Here is an 18,692-nt window from a genome sequence, read left to right on the forward strand (position 1 = left end):
GAAAACTATCGTGAATATGCGTATAGGTGGAGGAAAGAGGCCGCTCGGGTTCGACCTCCCATGTCTGAGAAGGAGATCACTGAAGTGTTCATACGCATTCAAGAGCCAGAGTATTATGACAGGATAATATTGCTTATTGGAGCAAAATTTACGGAGATAGTCAAAGTAGGTGAGGCTATCGAAGATGGAATTAAAACTGGAAAGATTTCTCGCGTTGCCGCCCCAACCGAATCTTCAGGACTGCTGAAAAAGAAGAGAGATAATGTGTCTTCTATTTCCTACGCATCTGATAGAAAAGGACACTTCAGAAAATCCTCACCTTACAAAGGTCATCCTCAAGCTCCACAAAATTCATATCCAGCTTGTTATACCCAATCAGGTTATCAAACTCCACCACCGAGTTACCAAATTTTATCTCTTAATTACCAAATTCCACCAGTGAGTTACCAAATTTCATCGCTTGTTTACCAGACTCCATCTCCACATTACCAAAATACCCATCCATATTACCAAGCTCCATCAGTTAATTGTTCAAATATCCAATCAAGTTATCAAATTCCACCCCCGTACTACCAAAATACCCCTCCTAGCTACCGAGCTCCACAATACCCAAATTTTCAAACGCAAGTACCAACTCACCAAAATCCTCCAAACTACCGTCAAGTACCTTCACATCCAGGAAATAATTGCAATCCTCCTCGTGAGAAGAGACCTTCTAGAGTCTTTACTCTTTTGGTTGAGAGTCGAACACAACTTTTTGGGAGGTTGAAATCGGCTGGCCTGATACAGACAATTGATGAAAAAAATATCAATGTCAACTCCAAGCTTTATAGGCCCGATCTTCACTGTGCTTACCATTCAGGAGGTGTTGGGCATATTACTGAGGATTGTATCAACTTGAAGCATAAAATTCAAGACTTGATAGATCAAAAGGTCGTCACTCTTCAGACTGTCACTCCTAATGTCAATAGTAACCCCATGCCGAATCATGGAGGGGTAACTATTAATATGGTTGATGTCGAAGGAGATTTGATTGTGAAGAAAGTTATAATTTCAGCCAACCTTGAAAATCTTGAGAAAGTTGTAGCCTCTCCAACCAAAAGAGAGAAATCCAAATGTGTGATCATGGCACCTCATCAAGCTTTTGCTTTAGTGCCGAAGGAGGGTCAGAACAAGCAGAAGTTCGATCAAGCTTTCCAAAATCATTGTCTCACTTATATCAGTCTTTTCCAATGCAAAATGGTCTAGGGGAAGGAATAAAAAATTGGTTCAAAGAAGGTGATATAGTGCTTAAAGAGATGATCGAGACACCAGTCATACTAAACAGCGAGTCAAAGGAGCAAATGTTTAATTGGACGTCCTCTTCGCTCTTGACTCCTAGCTCGTCTTGGTAGACATAGACATTTTTCATGTTATTTCTAAAATTGGTGGTGTTCCGAATGAGACTTGAGACCCATTATTTACTCTATTTTTGCCTCACTATGTTTTAATCTCCCTCCTTATATTGCGAAAATTTTGCTTTTCTTGCTTTATATTTACTACCTAACAATATCTATCTATGATTTCAGTGAAAATATTGTCAAACCTGTCAATATCATGTCATGTCACAAGCTGAATGAACAAAATGGGGTAGATGTGGAGGAATTTGAGGACTACAATGAGAAGATCACGGTACTCAAACACCTGGTTGAGGAGTTCAGACAGTTTGAAATTAACGAAGAGCCGAATTTAGAAAAGATCGGAATAGTGAATCAAAAAAATGATGTATGCATCAAATAAATCAAAATTGGTGCCTATATGACAAAAGCACAAGAAAGTGAACTAATCAGTTTGCTTAGAGAACACATCGATACATTTGTTTGATGATGTTACCTGGTTGAGCATGAACATTAGATATCACAAGTCACCAATCTACTAAAATGTTGTAAAAAGATAGAATGTTTGAAGACTCGATTTCTATCTTTTCTTTGCAATCGCTTTTATTCGCTTGTAATAGTTTATGTTTAGAATTCATCCCTTTGTAATGAACTACGTATGACTTGAATTCTCAAAAATAAGATACGTATGCGGCCTATGTCGGCCTCGATCACCCCTTTTAATCCCCCTAAATATTTCTTTGTGTTTGAACTACGTTCGACCTGAATTCGCAAGACTGAGATACGTAGGCGGCCTATGTCGGCCTCGGTCGCTTTCTTTGTAAAATTCCTACTTTTGTTAATCCTTGCGGGGAACTACGTTTGACCTGATTTCTGCCTCATGGGATACGTAGGCGCCACAAGGGTTCGGTTATATTTCCCGTAAGATTTCTATTTTTCTTTACAATAGAAACTGAGACAGAATTTTTGAGAGGGACTCAAAAATTCTCAAGAAAGAGATCTCTCCAACAAAGTCAAGATTAAAGTTACTTTGAGATTCGTAACTGGGACAGAATTTTTGAGAAAAATCTCAAAAATTTCGTGATTTGCTCACCAACAGTAAAGGATAAGCCAAGACAGTTAACTAGGACAAAAATTTTGAGGATGGCCTCAAAATTTCAACAGGATCATCGACAGTTTGGAACATCTTTGAATACTTCCCAGCAAGTAATCAGAGAAATCTCAAAACACCAACTCCGAAGGACGTTCATTAAACTTGATGTGACATGACACTTGGCAGTAGCTTTTTCCAAACATTACTTTTGAAAATCTATTTTCCTTAAAAAACTTTTCCTTCATATTTCAATTCTATTTGCAAAAAAAAAAATGTTTAGTCTTATTTATCAAGAAGCGGGAGATCGTAGAAATCAACCGGAGATAGTAAGACAAAGAGCGGACAACCAAAGAGATCGACACAGATCAGTTCATTTTGTAAAAAACTAACAATTTTTCTGTGAATGCAGGTCTATAGGTTTGCCTCAAGATCAGCATATCTTCTATTCAATGAATACGGAAAAGTCAAAGGGCGAAGAGCTCCCCAAATTGACAACTTTTCTGTGGATGCAGGAAATATTTTATGCTTCTTATACCAAGAATTGGGAATATGAGTAGAATTACTTTATTCAAATTCTCAGCAAAGCAAGGTTCATAACGAACATGCTATTACGTTCGGAGATGGGACAAATGAAAACCTTGAAGAGAGAAATATTATTATTTTCCAGCAACTAAAGATACATGGAGGATATTTATCTGCATTATATTATCAGATATGATAATATTCTTACCCTGAAGGTTATTTATATCGTATTGTCGAACGAGACGATACCACTACCCTGAGAGTCATTTATATCGTATTGTCAAATGAGATGATATCACTACTCCGAGGGTCATTTTTATTTATATTGTCAATTGAGACGATACCACTACCCGGAGAGTCATTTATATCGTATTGTCAAATGAGATGATACTACTATTTCGAGGGTCATTTTTATTTATATTATCGATTAAGATGATACCGCCGTCCCAGAAGATCACCGATGTTGCTCGGTGGAGCATTATTTTCGTTCGGTACCAGGGAGGCATAAAGGAAAAAGATTCATGCAGAGCAAGAGAAAAAATTCATGCATCGCGGAAAAGTCATGCATCGCGAGAAGAAGAAATTATGCATTGCAAAAGAAGATTCATGCATCGCGGAAAAAGAAGTCATGCATTGCGGGAAAGAGATTCATGCATAGCAAGAGAAGGATTCATGCATCGCGGAAAAGAAGTCATGCATTGCTGGAAAAGAGATTTATGCATAGCAAGAAGAAGAAACCATGTGTAACAACAGAAAAGTCATGCATCGCGAAAATAAAAAAAAAATCATGCATTGCAAGAGAAGATTCATGCATCGCGAAAAAAGAAGTCATGCATTGCGGGAAAGAGATTCATACATAGCAAGAGAAGGATTCATGCATCGCGGAAAAGAAGTCATGCATTGCTGGAAAGAGATTTATGCATAGCAAGAAGAAGAAACCATGTGTAACAAGAGAAAAGTCATGCATCGCGAAAATAAAAAAAAAATCATGCATTGCAAGAGAAGATTCATGCATCGCGAAAAAAGAAGTCATGCATTGCGGGAAAGAGATTCATGCATAGCAAGAGAAGGATTCATGCATCGCGAAAAAGAAGTCATGCATTGCTGGAAAGAGATTTATGCATAGCAAGAAGAAGAAACCATGTGTAACAAGAGAAAAGTCATGCATCGCGAAAATTAAAAAAAAATTCATGCATTGCAAGAGAAGATTCATGCATCGCGGGAAAAGAGACTCATGCATCGCGAAAGAAAGTCATGCATCACAGAGAAAAAGAGTCATGAATCGCGAGAAAAAGGATTTATGCATTGCAAGAGAAGATTCATGCATCGCAGGAAAAAGATTCATGCATCACGGGAAAGAAATTTATGCATCGCAAGGGAAAGATTTACCCATTACAAAAAAAAAATCAACATCAACTGCATCATTTTCTTTGCAAAAAACAACGAAATCAAGAGAACCGTCAACATATTACACAACCTATTTTATTACTTTGATATCAAAGGAAGAGTACATTGAAGATTATATTGCAAATATGAGGCACAAACTTTATTTGCTTCACGTCAAACTCGATAGAGTTGACGTCAAATATTCAAGGAGAACAATTAAGTGTCAACACGGTAAAAGACACTGTCTCCCATTTGAATTGCATTTTTTATGCTAATGAGTTTTATCTCAGTCTTTGTCGAGAACATCCGAAAGGATGAATTCTCCAAAACAAACCACAGGTGCGGACGACAGAAAAAAGGATGCAGCACAATGTGGAACCTTTTCTTAGCAGCGAACTGGGACATAGTCCAAAGAGGAGTACCAAACTCTTAGGACGCAAGCAGAGGAGCGACTTTCACCACAATCAAAACACACCCCTATTAGAAGGCATGTGGGTTTTTCTTAGATTTGTCGGTTTCAGTTTCACATCCAAAAAATTTTGGTCTCTGCCGAAAGCAGCTTTCCAATCTGAGTGACAATGCACTAAGAGCTTTGAAAATTATGACCGTGTAAGTTCTTAATTATGAGTGTGAAGCGCGCCACATTCATGGCTAAGAGGTTGCAAGCCTCTTTTTCATACTCGACTTGCTTTGTCACTTTTCCAAAACCAAAGGTTATCTTGCATAATAGATTTCCTTTTCAGCCGATAGAGTCGAACTACAAGCGGCCTGATTCCCTAAGTTTAGGGATATGTAGGCGGGCTCAATGTTAAAAAGCTCGGCTGTATTCCAACATTCACTTTCAAATCTTATTCCTGAGTATTTCAGTCTCTTCATAATCCGATATCGGGATGGCTTTGAATGCTATCAAAATGGTGCGTTAAATCGAGCGTATCGAACTACAAGTGACATGAATTCTCATATAGCCTGAGATATGTAGGAAACCCATTTCCGGGGTTCGGCCATAATTCCTAAAATCCGTACCAAAGACCTTTTCCAAAAAAGATGGAGATGTGGTCGGTCAAAATTGGATTTGTCAATTTCATCTTCCTCGAATTTCTTGCATCAATCCAAGTAAAATGAGGGACAGTTGTTGACACCTAATTTTGACCCTCCACGATAAGAATTAATTTGCGAGCTTCCTTAATTCCAAACGATTTGAAATAACTAATTTTATGAAAAATTCAAAATATGTTTCAAGATATTTTAAGAATTTTATTCACTTTTATAATATTTTAAATAATAAATATGTTTTATATTTTGCGTATGTAACTAATATATTTTATAAATACTTGAAAACTATCTTAAAAAAGAAGAAGAAAAGATTTCATTATTATTATTATTATTATTTTAACGTTAAACACTTTATTAATATAATTTAGTTTGAATTATAGCTATGTTGTTGAATTAGTTATTTTTATTAAGTTAATTATTTTATTCCGTTAAGATTAAGAAGCTCGTTAATTAATTATATTAATTCGTCTTATTTAATTACTAGCCGAATTAACTAAAATAATTCAATTTGGATAGATTGTTAATTCATCTACCTAACCCTTTATTGCAATTCTAGCCATTTATTCCCTCACCCTAACTCAAATTTGAGACCAATTTTGGCCCAATTTCCAATCTTCCCATTCCAACCCATCCTTAGCCCAAAAGCTGGCCCAATTCTATACCAAAGAAACCCATTTCAACAATACACATACAACAACAACGTGACCCCACCCCTATGCCATTTGTTCTTCTTCTCCAGAAGCTCAACGAAGAGCCATTCCAGACGCGACAAAACCAAAATCCAGCGATTCCAATGTCCTACAGCCTGCCAGCAACACGTCTCAGTCCTTGTAGCCACAAGATGAAGACACGTCGATGCTCAAGGACAAAGGAGTTGGTCTTAGCCGTTTATCCCCTTTTTCCACTTTCGGAATGGGGCGAATTCCTCAGAAAAAGTGGTCTCTCCAAAATTGTGAAAGACTTTTGAATTTGAAATTCGAATAAGGCCATTTTTTTTTATTCGATTTCGTCCTTTTTCCCCCTTTTTTTTTCTCAACCTAATTTCCCTTATATATAATTGTATCTATTCACTGTTGAATGGGGGGAATTTTTTTATAAAAAAAGGACAGAGTTGGAAAAGAAAAGGGAATACAGAGAGTTGGTTTTTCTTTGCATAAAATTATACATTTAAGGATTTCCGAACTGCTCTTGAATCGGAAGGAAAGAAACAAAAAGAAAAAATAAAAAAATCTTTTACTCGAAGTTGGTTTGAATTTTTTGGGTTGGTTGTTTGGAATCGAAGGTCGAATTTAAGGTTGTGTGGAAGAAGTTGCTGATCCTCTACTCGCTTGTCTTCGGTTTGCTGCCCGTAACAAGGTAAACAACACACGACCCCTTGGTTTGTTTCGGGTTTATTGTATTGGTTCACAGCGTTGCTCTCTGTTGATCCTATATAATTTGTTTGAACCTTAGTCACTCTCCTCATCTTAATTTTTCTGAAATTTAGAAATATGAGTTTGATTTTTTTAGACGATCTAAGGCTTACTTTGAAGTTATTTTGTTGCTCTTAGTCAAAAAGAAAAATGTGTTTTCTTGGCATTTTCGACTGTAGCTATTATACCGAATCAAAATCTTAGTCTACTAGGCGTGGATAGCATTTATACATTTTGGGTCTTTAGTTGTTAAATTGATTTTCATTGCTGAGTTATGTATATTAAGGTGCCAAAAGAATTACTCTATTGTTCTTTGCATATTCCTTGGTCTAGATTAGAATTTTTTTTTATTTACTTTTATTTTTTCTTTTTCTTTTTGTTCACATCACTGAAGCTTAGTAATGCTTTGTTTATCTTGTGGTATGAATATCTCTCTTTCAAGATATGACCTTGATTTCTCGTGCTTCCGAAATTTCCATCTCTATAGGTTTAGTTTAGATGTGTTGCCTTAGTAATATGCATGTTGTCTCATTGTTTGGGGTCGGAAGCTACAAAAAAAAAAAAAAAAAAAAAGGGGAAAGTTAGATTAATTAGCATTAACTTGGAAGCATGAGGGATATTATATGATTAATGAATAGATGTTAAAATACATTGTCACTACGCCATCAGTGTGCTTGTTTCCATTATCGATTAACTTAAATTTATTTGCGGGTTTATTATTATGAACATGAACGTTAATCATTCTTTCTTTTCCTTTGTTTCATATGATTTCGAGTGAGTTCATCGAACTCCATCACCTTCCTCTTTTCATTCCGAGTGGGCCATGGAGGCCCAATCGCATCTTCCTCGAGTCGGCTCTGCATTATATTTCCCCTCTTTTGAAAAAGACTGATGAACAGGTTTTGGAAAGCATAATAGCAGCTAAAATCAGGCTGTATACAGCCGTATACACTGATATACATGGCCAAAACACCGATGTACAGGTTCAAAAAATTAATACAGGTGCTCGAGGAGCTGAATTAGGACGTCTGCATCGAACATACAGTCCAATATACACAAAAACGTGCCTGAATACGACCCATATACCACAATATACATTTGCTGTATACACAGGTGTTTGGGAGCGAAAATGGGCTGGAGGAGGCCCTAAACGCAACAATGAGCCCAATTTCTTCTCTCCTTCTCTTTATCATTTGATTGCAATATTTTTCTTATTGTTTTAACTCTAATTTTAAATTTGTTAATTAACTTAATTAAAGCCCCAAAAGATAAACTATATTCTTTATGTTAGTACATTTTAACAAAATTTCATTTTCTTAATCTTCGATTAATTTAAAATAGTTTCTATCTTTAATTGATTAAGTGGGTCTAAATTATTATTTTTGAGAGATTCAAATAAAATTCTACTTAATGTAAATTTGCCAAAATTCTAGTTGCTCGTAAATTAATTGGGATATCTCAATTGAGATTCGATTTTCTTAAAAAATAAATAAATAAAAAATTTTAAATTGTTCTTTTCAACTATTTTCTTAAAGTTGATCAAATATTGTAAATTATCATTTTCCATTCTAAATCATTTTCTCAAAATTAGTCAAAAATCATTTTAAGTCAAATCGCCGGTCAACCGCAAGTTAGCGGACATTCCGAGGGCCTAATACCTTCTCGGAATGTACATTTGAACTCGAACCCGTTTTCAATTGATTTTGTCTGTTTAAATCTTTTGAAAACCTCATAGTTTTTTCTTGATTTTTACTAAAAAATTAAGTGGCGACTCTGTCCTTTTAGAAATTTGATTTCTCTTAAACTATAAGTTTAATCGATTTTTCGAAAACTAAGTCATTTTTCCTTTTACATATCTTTTTAAATCAAACAACCATTATACCTCTATTAATTATGAAATGAATGAATTAAAAACTTAGGATTTTCAAGAAGTTGTACTTTTTTCAAAGTAATTAATTGAGGGTATAATAGGTAAAAATATTTTGTCCTTTCTTGATTTATCAAACTGGACAAGTAATTAGGGATAGAGAGTATATGTACTAATATTTTGTAGGGAAAATGGTCAAAATTACCTCTCAACTTTATATTATTGGTCGACTTTACCCTTACCGTTAAAAACAAGTCGTCAATAAACTTAACAAATATACCCCTCCTTGGACATAAACCCCCAAATCAATTGAAATTACCCGATTTTAATTGAAATTATTCAATTTCCTTTTTAACCCGAACCAGAACCCAACCCACTATGCTAAACAAAACTTATAACAAATTAACTCATTTCCAATCTTCTTCGTCTAACACTCAGTTTGAATCATTGTTACCCATTGTATTGTATTGTATCGTTATCATACCTACGATGTTTGTTTTGATTGTTACTTAAAATGTATTGTATTGTTAAATTTCGTTGTTACATAACAATGAAAACACCCATTTTATGGAACAACCGATTTGGTGTGTTCCCATTGTTACTTAATTTATTTTTCTAATTATATCCTTACATAATATTTCATAATACTTTTTTACCCTTTACCCTATATTATTTAATTTTAGTCAAACCTCCTACCCTAGAATAATTAAATATATTTTAGTAAATTTATAAATTACAATACCTATACGATACAGTCAAATCAAACAATAAAAATGTTATTAAACAACAACAAACAATACAACGTAGCCAATCATTGTATCTATCATACAATACAATACAGTACATTATGAAACAATGGGCAACAATGATCCAAACAGAGTGTAAGTGTTCTTCCCCTTCTTCTCACTGTTCTTGGCTAAGTACCCTAAGAACACTCACAATCTTTATCGTAGCTAACACATAAATCCTACCTTGTCTAACAAAATCAATCGAAAAGTTGATATTTATCATGAACGAACGAACAATTCGGAGATAATGTACGCAAATCGGTTGTTTGTGCACTTACCACGCGTGGACCCCTCCTCCCCCACCCCCACCACAAAGAACATTCGTCATCCAACCCAAAGAGATAATTTACACAAATTCGGCTGTTTGTGTTTCTTTTGTTTTGGCAGATTTATTTCTTTATATTGGGACTTGAAAATCCCATATATATTTGACACAAAAGAATCAATCTTAGAAAAGAAAAAAAACGCTTTGCTATTAGTGTAACAATTATGAACAACTTCTACAATAGATAAATATAAGTTGCCATCCAGTGGTGAACATTGAGAAAAAGGGGAAGAACACTGAGATGAAGAAGATTAGAAATGGGTTAATTTGTTATGGGCTTTGTTTAGTGAGTAAATGACATATATATATACAACTATTATGGAAAATTAGCAACAAATAGCCCATAATTAAATAGCATTTAATAGACAAAAAAAAAAAGAGCACAAATTAGCCCATATTAACAGGCGACATACTAATAGGGTTTTCTTTTTTTTAAAAAAAAATTTCTTGTGAAACTAACCGCCACACACAACATTAAAAACGGAACGTGAGTAAATAGTTAACTAAATTATCTTTTATCACATAATTGGATTTTTATCACGTGAATGAACAATCATGTATACAATGCATGCATGTATACATATCTGTGTATTCATTCACTAAAAATGTAAACACTTAATCGAATAATCTTTTATCACATGAATGAGTTTTTATCATTTGAATAAACAGTCATGTATACAAAAATTCACGTACACATATCCATGTATTCATTCACTAAAAATTTGTATACATTCCAGATTCTTCCTTCAGTGTGTTAATGAGGATTGCATTTGGAAATTAAAATGATCAGCATTACACAAGTAAAAAATATTCAAAGCATGACTAAAATTTGAAGTTTTGGGTGGAGATTCAATAAAATCATAATCAAAATCTCCTTTTTTAGGAATAATTCTAGGAATATTTTCTTAACCGTGGCAATTGATACCCACAATCAATTTCTATCTCCTTAATTTTCGCTCAAATATAAAAACTTTCAACTTGAAAAATTAAAAAACCAAGAAAAAAATTAACAACAATATAAAAAGTGAAGACATGCAAATCTTCTAGAGAAGATATAACATCAACTTCTAACACTTTTGTTTAAAAGGATTGAAGAAGAATGATATAAATGTTTACATTATCAATAAATATTCATCAATCAAAGAAAATATGTATATGAGAAAAGAGGAGAAAAAAAAAGGAACAAAGTCTCACTTCCCAATAAAATTGCTGTCACCAACTTAAAAAATAATTAATATAAATATAAATTACTTCCCATATATTAACGTGGGCCAAAAGGGCCAAATTATGCCAATTTTAATTTTAAAAAACCTTTTTTTGTTATAAAAATAAAAAGGGGCTATATGTTGCCAATTAGTTAAAAGAGAGTATATGCTGTGCCATTTTTTCTTGTTTTTTAGTATAGTGGGTTGGATTCTTGTTCAGGTTAAAAAAGAATTGGATAATTATAATTAAAATTGGGTATTTTAAATTGATTTGGGGGGTTTCCGTTCAAGAAGGGATATATTTGTTAAGTTTATTGATGGTAGAAGTAAAAATAACTTGTTTTTAACGGTATTTGACCTTTTTCCCTATTTTGTAAGTATTCCACCAACATTAAATTTTGTACTTAGGCCTTGATTATGCTAATCCAAAGGAGGAGGTGAGTGATTAGTGAGGCAGGTTATTAAATCAAACAGCTAAGGGTGACGTATCTATGAACCGACCATAATTGTTATGCTTTAGAAATAATGAACCATAGTTGGTGTTTGAGAACATTCGTACAAACTTTTTTAAAATTTAAATCAATTGTGGTGTTCTATCAAAACAAATCGTTTTCATATGTTTACGTAAAGTTTATTAACAAATTCATGTTTTAATAATTATTCTTTCTTTTTAGAATACCTTAGATAGATATTTGGACCAGATCAAAGAAAATGACATGCGACGGAGCAAGCCCTACCCCAATCCCACCCAACAAACTCACCTACCACCGACTATTCCAACTCAGCCCACATTGTTGGGTCCTCCAACCACTCATAACTTGCCATCTCAGCATGGTTCAATCCTCAGTACTGTTGAAAAATGGCTGCTTAATTGAGATATGAGTACTTTAGTTAATTGATTTATTGATATTTTATTTTATTAGTAAGAGTTTGATTCATCACTTATCATTCTCTCTCATTTTCAATGTAAAAATAATAGAAGAAAAGAAATATCATCATTCTATCATCACTAATTATTTAGAAAAAGTCATTTATGAATAATATGTGGTTACTGTCTTGACATGTGTCAATCATCAAACAAATCAGTCTATTTATAAAATCAGATTAAATAATTGATAAGTTATTTAATTCTCTTCTAGACTAACAGAGCCTGTTTGACATGACTTCTGGGAGGCTAAAAGTATTTTTTCTTTTCAGGAAAAAAAATTATTTTTTGAAAAATTTAGTGGTTTAGCAAATTTTTAAAATTTCTTTTAAATGAAAGTGAAAATAACTTTTCTATTGTTGGGGAAGAAGCTAAAAATTCTGTTTCTTAAAAAAGTAACAAAAAATTATTTATTTGAAGACTAAATATCTCTTACATATTGACTAATATATCTCTTATTAATTACGTAATTAACAAATCTCATAAGTTTAATTAAGTTTTGTGCAATAATTTTTTTATTTATTTTTATATTATAAATTATTTATTTTATTTTATGTTTATATATTATTATTTATATTTTATATATATTAATATATTATTTTATGTATTGTTTTACGAAATTAGAAATAAAGATAAGAACAATATTTTTGATGAATTATAAAAAAGATAAATAATAACCATTAAAGATTTCTGCCCTCCCAAAAAAAGTAACAACTAACAATTTTTTCTATTCTTAATTTATGCATTATTTTATCTTATTTTAATTTGATTTTTTTTACTTTAGAAGTTTATAACAAAAAAAAAAAGACAATAGTTAAAGATTGAATTTAAAAAATAGGTAACAAATAACAAAGATTCTTCTACATTTTAAGTAAAATTTTTGTTACATATTTAAAATAGTTTCTTTCTATAAAATAATCTTAATATTAAAATCATATTGATACTTGTCCTTTTTCGTAATTTGACTTTCAAAAATATTTTTTGTAAAAAAATTAGTCAAATACAAATTGCTTATTAAAAGCATTGTTCGAATGAATTTGCCAAGCACAATTTAATTTATTTTTTAAAAACACTTTTTTGAAAAGCTATTTTTTTAAAAGAAATTTTTTAGAAATAAACATTTTTTAACAGCAAAGTCAAACAGACTCATATTTGGTTTGTGACACTAGATGGAATATTGATTTATTGTTTAATGTGTAGATGTTCAATCAACTTCGCCTAATTTGGAAAGATTCCTACATTATTACCAACATTCAGAATTATGCTATTACAAGTAATTAGTGAGTTACTCATAATTTTTTTTCATATTTTAAAAAGAGAAATAACTTGGTGTATTAAAATTCCCGCTAAGCATAAGTACATAAAAGGAACAAATCACAATAATTTATCATACATAGTCATATCTTATATTTCCAAAAAAGCTTGTTTTCACGATTTAAACTCATAACCACCTAGCCATAGGGCAATAATTTACCATATAATTTTGTTTTAGTTTGAACATACCATAAGTTATTAAAACAAAGAGACTAGAAGATATAAGGATAATAGCCTTGTTCATAATTCCATTATTTGGATGCTTAAAACAAGCATAGTGAAAATTACAGAAGCACTCACACAAAAAAGGAAACAAATAAAAAAAAGTAGTAGTGACATTGTTTAGCAAATCTAAAAACAAATGCCAAACAGCCAAAACAACTCTAATAACATAAAAAGCATAATTCAAAGAGACTTTTCTTCTCAAATACTTATATACAATTTTTCATGATAATTATTAGGCATTGCTCCTGAATGAACCAAGTGCTTTCACAGCTCCAGCCCTCAAAATAAACTGATGATAAAATGCAGCAATTGCAGCACCAATAAACGGTCCAACCCAAAATATCCACTGTCACAATTTAACAAGCAAAAATTCAATTAATCAACCAAAATATAGTATTTCAAAAATCAACAAAAAAAAACTCATCAAATTTACTTACTTGGTCATTCCAAGCTTTGTGATGTCCATAAATAACAGCAGCCCCAAAACTCCTAGCAGGATTAATACCAGTTCCAGTAACAGGAATTGTAGCCAAGTGAACCATAAACACCGCAAATCCAATTGGAAGTGGCGCCAATACCTTCAATTATCAGAATTGAAGATTTAATTTAACGGATCATCATTAAACTTTACATGACAAAATTATACTTACAGGAACGTGTGAGTCTCTGGCATTCCTCTTAGGATCAGTAGCAGCAAAAACAGTGTAAACAAGAACGAAAGTTCCAATAATCTCCGCACCCAAACCGGTACCAGTACTATATCCATCATTCAACATATTAGCACCACCACCATACTGAACATAATAAGCTTTTTGAAAAGATTTAACCAATCCACAACCACAAATGGCTCCTAAACACTGAGCTACAATGTACATTATGGCCCGAACCAACGATACTTTTCGTGCCAAGAAAAGGCCGAATGTAACAGCAGGGTTAATATGTCCACCAGAAATACCAGCAGTACAATAAACAAGTACAAAAATCATACCCCCAAATGCCCAAGCAATTCCAAGAATACCAACACCACCACATTGATCAGTAGAACTCTGGCTTTTGTACCCAATAACAGTGAGGACAGTTATGTAGAGAAATAAAAGAGTAGCTATGAATTCAGCAATTATAGCTCTGTAAAATGACCATTTTCCTAACTCTTCAGGATCAATTAAGGGTGCTGGGGGTGGGTCTTGGTAGTCTTTTGGTGCATATTCAGTACCAACTTCAATGTCTTTACCCATTTTTGGCTCTCTGTTTTTTTTTTTTTGGGCTAAGTAAAGAGTGATGTTGAAAAGTGTTTGATATTTGGTTGAAGATTGATAGCGGTATTTATGGAGTTGGGTATTTAATTAGAGGGTGTTACATTAACACTAATTTAATGGATTAATAATTAATCAAACATATCATTTGCCGCCCCATAATAATCACTCTCAATTTCTTGCATTTTTCATATGGTTTAATGTCCCTACCTCATAGCCGCAAATTTCCTTGGAACGGAGTATCAGTGGCGGAATCAGAAATTTAGCGCATGATGGGTAAATTTTTTTCTCAATTATGTTAAGAGCGTCCAAAACTAAGTATATGCTTAATTATATTAATTACTCTCTATGTTCCTATTTATATGATTTACTTTCATTTTTAGTCTGTTAAAAAAAAATGACACATTTTTATACTAAGTAACAATTTAACTTTAAAATATTTATTTTATCCTTGATCAAATGATTTATAGCCAAATAAATTTCTATCATTCATTTTAGACCACAAGTTTTAAAAGTCTTCATTTCTTTCTTAAACTCTGTGTCGAGTCAAACTACCTCGCATAAAATGGGACGGAGAGAGTAACATTTAACTACGATACGAGACATATTTTTTTCATAAAGGATGTACACTACTAGTCTACCCTTCACTAAATATGGCTCCATAGTTCGTAACATGTCAAGCACTCAATATAGGCTTGCTCGGTAAGTCAAACTAAATTCGAATTTGCCACGAAAAGTTTCAGATCAAATTTTAAGATATCTAATTAAAAATAAAAAAGTATTTATCACTTAATCACAAATGTGTAAAAACTATAATTAAATTCACTAAACTTTAAAATTTTGAATCCAATCTAATAGAGGTAAGTAAGGACAGGACATACACATTATACACAAATTAGACCAACTCTAATCTAAGAATTCACTTTAAGATTTATCTTTATTAGAAAGTGATTTATTTCTTTATATGAAATTTTTCGATATAAAACTGAATATTAATTGATTTCAATGTATATATCAGACATCAAAAACAAAATACACACCATTACCGTCCATTCCAACTCAGCCCACCTTGTTGATTCCTTCAACCACTCATGTCTCACCATTTCAGGCTCTCAGCAAAGGCCTCACCTTCAATCCTCACTATTGAGAAAATAAACTTTTATATTTTAATTCAACAATATTTTTTTCATTTTATATAATGGTAAGGTAATATATTTTTTGTAATATCAATGTATATTAATTATATCGTACGAACAAATAATTCAATTGGTTAGGTAGGAGAAATTAAAGAACCTTATAGCTAGAGGCAGAACCCACCTTAATCAATCATTCTTCTTTTTTATACAATCTTGTACCGTAACGTGCTATATATTATTTTGAAAATCTTGAATAAGTTTTTTCGAAAAATCTTAGTGTAACATCTAATAGGGCAACTTTCACATATAGTCATTCAAAAATAGCTTAATTACGCTTCATAACTATAATTTGCTAATTATGATTCGTAGCTACATATTATAGGGAGGAGAGCGGCGAGCGAGATTGGGAGAGGGAGGAGAGAGGTGAGTGAGAGAGGACAGAGAGTGGAGAGAGGCGAATTGTATATGTATATATGTCGAATTGTATATGTATATATGTCAAATAATTGTATATATGTAACTAGTATGCATTTGTATTTGTATATCTGGAGAGCGAGATTGGGAGAGAGAGGAGAGAGGCGAGCGAGAGAGGGAAGAGAGTGGAGAGAGGCGAATTGTATATGTATATTTGTTAGAAAATTGTGTGTGTGTATATATATATATATATATATATATACATATATAATTGTATATATGGCGAGAGATTGGGAGATGGAGGAGAGAGGCGAGCGAAATTGGGGAAGAGAGGAGAGAGGCGAGCGAGAAAGGTCAGAAAGTGGAGAGAGGCTAATTATATTTGTATATATGTCATATAATTTTATATATATATGTATAATTTGTATTTGTATTTATATAAAAGAGGACATGTGATGTAATTAAAGCTAAAATTAAGCTGTAAGCCGTAATTAATTTAAATTATAGCTATATTAGTTAATTTACTAGTATATATTTATTTTTTCGCATAATTTTCCTCATCTAATATCATTAATTCTCACTTGTAAGTGTACAGTCACTTGTAGAGTTCACTTTATCATTAATTCTCAATAGTGACTGTACATACAACGTTCAAATATTTATACAAGATGTATTAAGTAAGTATTACATTCATATAAACAAAATAGCCTTGTTATGTTGGTTTAGTTGACCCTATAAAGTATAAGGTATATATATATAGTATAGTGGTATCACTTATGTTTTATATATTTACTTTTGCACAATACTCATATGAAATTCTATATTTAGTAGTAATTTTTTCTGATGAAATGGTGTCATGTCACATAGTCGTTGAATGTGCATTCTCTTCTTTATTGTCAAGTAAATTCAAAATAAAATTCCACAAATGAGATAATATAATTGAAGTCGCATTGCAATACTTGTAATTTCACTTAACAAATACACGAGTCTTGAATACAATTAAATCTCTTTATAATATCTAGTTTTCTTTGAACCACTTTTTTTTTTCCTTAATAGGTTTTTTCTGAAATAACTCTGATGAGAAAAAAGAAGTTAAAGATACCCTCCTAACCTAATTCTAAATACTAAAAATCAGACAAATTAAATGACATTATTATAAAATATTTAGTTAATCCCAACAAAAATCTCTTGTTTTGATCTGTTTAATTTATCATATTATGCTATACTTATCACAACTCACAAGATTATCCATCCAGAAGGTTCATTAGTAAAGGTGTATATGTGACATATTATTATATGTACTATTAATAATAATGATAGTAAGGAGTGCGAGACTTTTAACTTTTTTCAATAATCAAACATAGACAAAACTAGTGGAGATTCATTGAATAAAGACAATGTGCACACCGACCATTCAATATCATCCACAACCCTAATTTTTATACTAACCATATGATTGTTGTGAATTATTTTTTTTCCATTGATCTCTTATTGTTCAACACGTGGCAATCTTTTTCACCACATGCCACTATTTTCTAAAGTATATTTTGCTTCTTTTCTAAATTGGAGGTCATGAGTCATGACCTTTCCCTAATTTGCACATTTTTTTTTTCTTATCAAGCTCACTCAAGATGACATAATGCCATTTGTTACGGAAAAAAAAAAACAAGATGATCATATTTGATTTCGAGGTTGACTTATTTTTTTAACTTGATAATTATACAATTATAGAATTTTTTTTTTAGCCTGAAATACTATGGTAAGCGCCTTTTTTACTTAATGATCAATCAATATATTGATTATGAGCCTTGAATTTGTCTCGTTATGTGCCTAGGCTTAAAGAGCAATACATAAAAATATCTTCATGGACTTGAGTTAATATTGTATAAGTCGATATTAAGAACACAAATTATACATTAGATGTGAAAAAATATTGGTATCCCTCTAGAATTATACCCTTTGCATACACTTTCTTTCCATATTATTTTAGAAAGACAACTAAAGGACGTGGTAGTGGATGCAACTGCTTGTTTCTTAATTAGAGATTTTGAATTCAAGTTTTGTTTAAGAATTAGTTTGGTAGGAAGTGTTGTTCCTTAAATGGAGCACTAAGTAGCGTAAACTTAAATTAATCGGATTTTAATATGAATATCGAATACAGATAACTATTGCTGACGTGGAGACAGGTTAGTGGGCGGTCTAAAAGGACCTACAATAGAGAAAAAAGAAATGGTTCATCATTCATGATGATGATGGTCGGTTTTGTGTGATTGAAATTTTTTTGCCGTTTGATTTTGATATGTCATCAAAGGTCATTTTCGTCCATGCTGAATCCAAAACCTAAATAACAAAAAAAAACTTGAAATAATCGATCAAAATGCACAAAAAAAAATAATTA

At 32.2% G+C, this 18,692-nt stretch overlaps 1 protein-coding gene across 1 annotated transcript; it reads right to left on the reverse strand.

Moving 5' to 3' along the window:
- Positions 1 to 13,491: 13,491 nt before the first annotated feature.
- LOC125823763 (aquaporin PIP2-1-like) lies at positions 13,492 to 14,757 on the reverse strand. Its single transcript, XM_049503148.1, has 3 exons — positions 14,142 to 14,757; positions 13,929 to 14,069; positions 13,492 to 13,837 (listed from the first exon to the last, which is right to left on the reverse strand). Exons 1-3 carry the CDS (start codon positions 14,724 to 14,726, stop codon positions 13,724 to 13,726), a joined length of 840 nt encoding a protein of 279 aa, XP_049359105.1. The 5' UTR covers positions 14,727 to 14,757; the 3' UTR covers positions 13,492 to 13,723.
- Between the last annotated feature and the right edge of the window lie 3,935 nt (positions 14,758 to 18,692).

Source organism: Solanum verrucosum, unplaced genomic scaffold (assembly GCF_900185275.1).
Source record: "Solanum verrucosum unplaced genomic scaffold, falcon-dt-bn FXZP01000125.1, whole genome shotgun sequence".
Taxonomy (NCBI): domain Eukaryota; kingdom Viridiplantae; phylum Streptophyta; class Magnoliopsida; order Solanales; family Solanaceae; genus Solanum; species Solanum verrucosum.

What these genes read in the sequence shown, in the direction of transcription:
- LOC125823763 (XM_049503148.1), bottom strand. Translation starts at nt 14,726, where the DNA reads ATGGGTAAAGACATTGAAGTTGGTACTGAATATGCACCAAAAGACTAC. An exon ending in CCAGAGACTCACACGTTCCT is followed by an intron (nt 14,070 to 14,141) that starts GTAAGTATAATT and finishes TGATAATTGAAG; the next exon opens with GTATTGGCGCCACTTCCAAT. An exon ending in ACAAAGCTTGGAATGACCAA is followed by an intron (nt 13,838 to 13,928) that starts GTAAGTAAATTT and finishes AAATTGTGACAG; the next exon opens with TGGATATTTTGGGTTGGACC.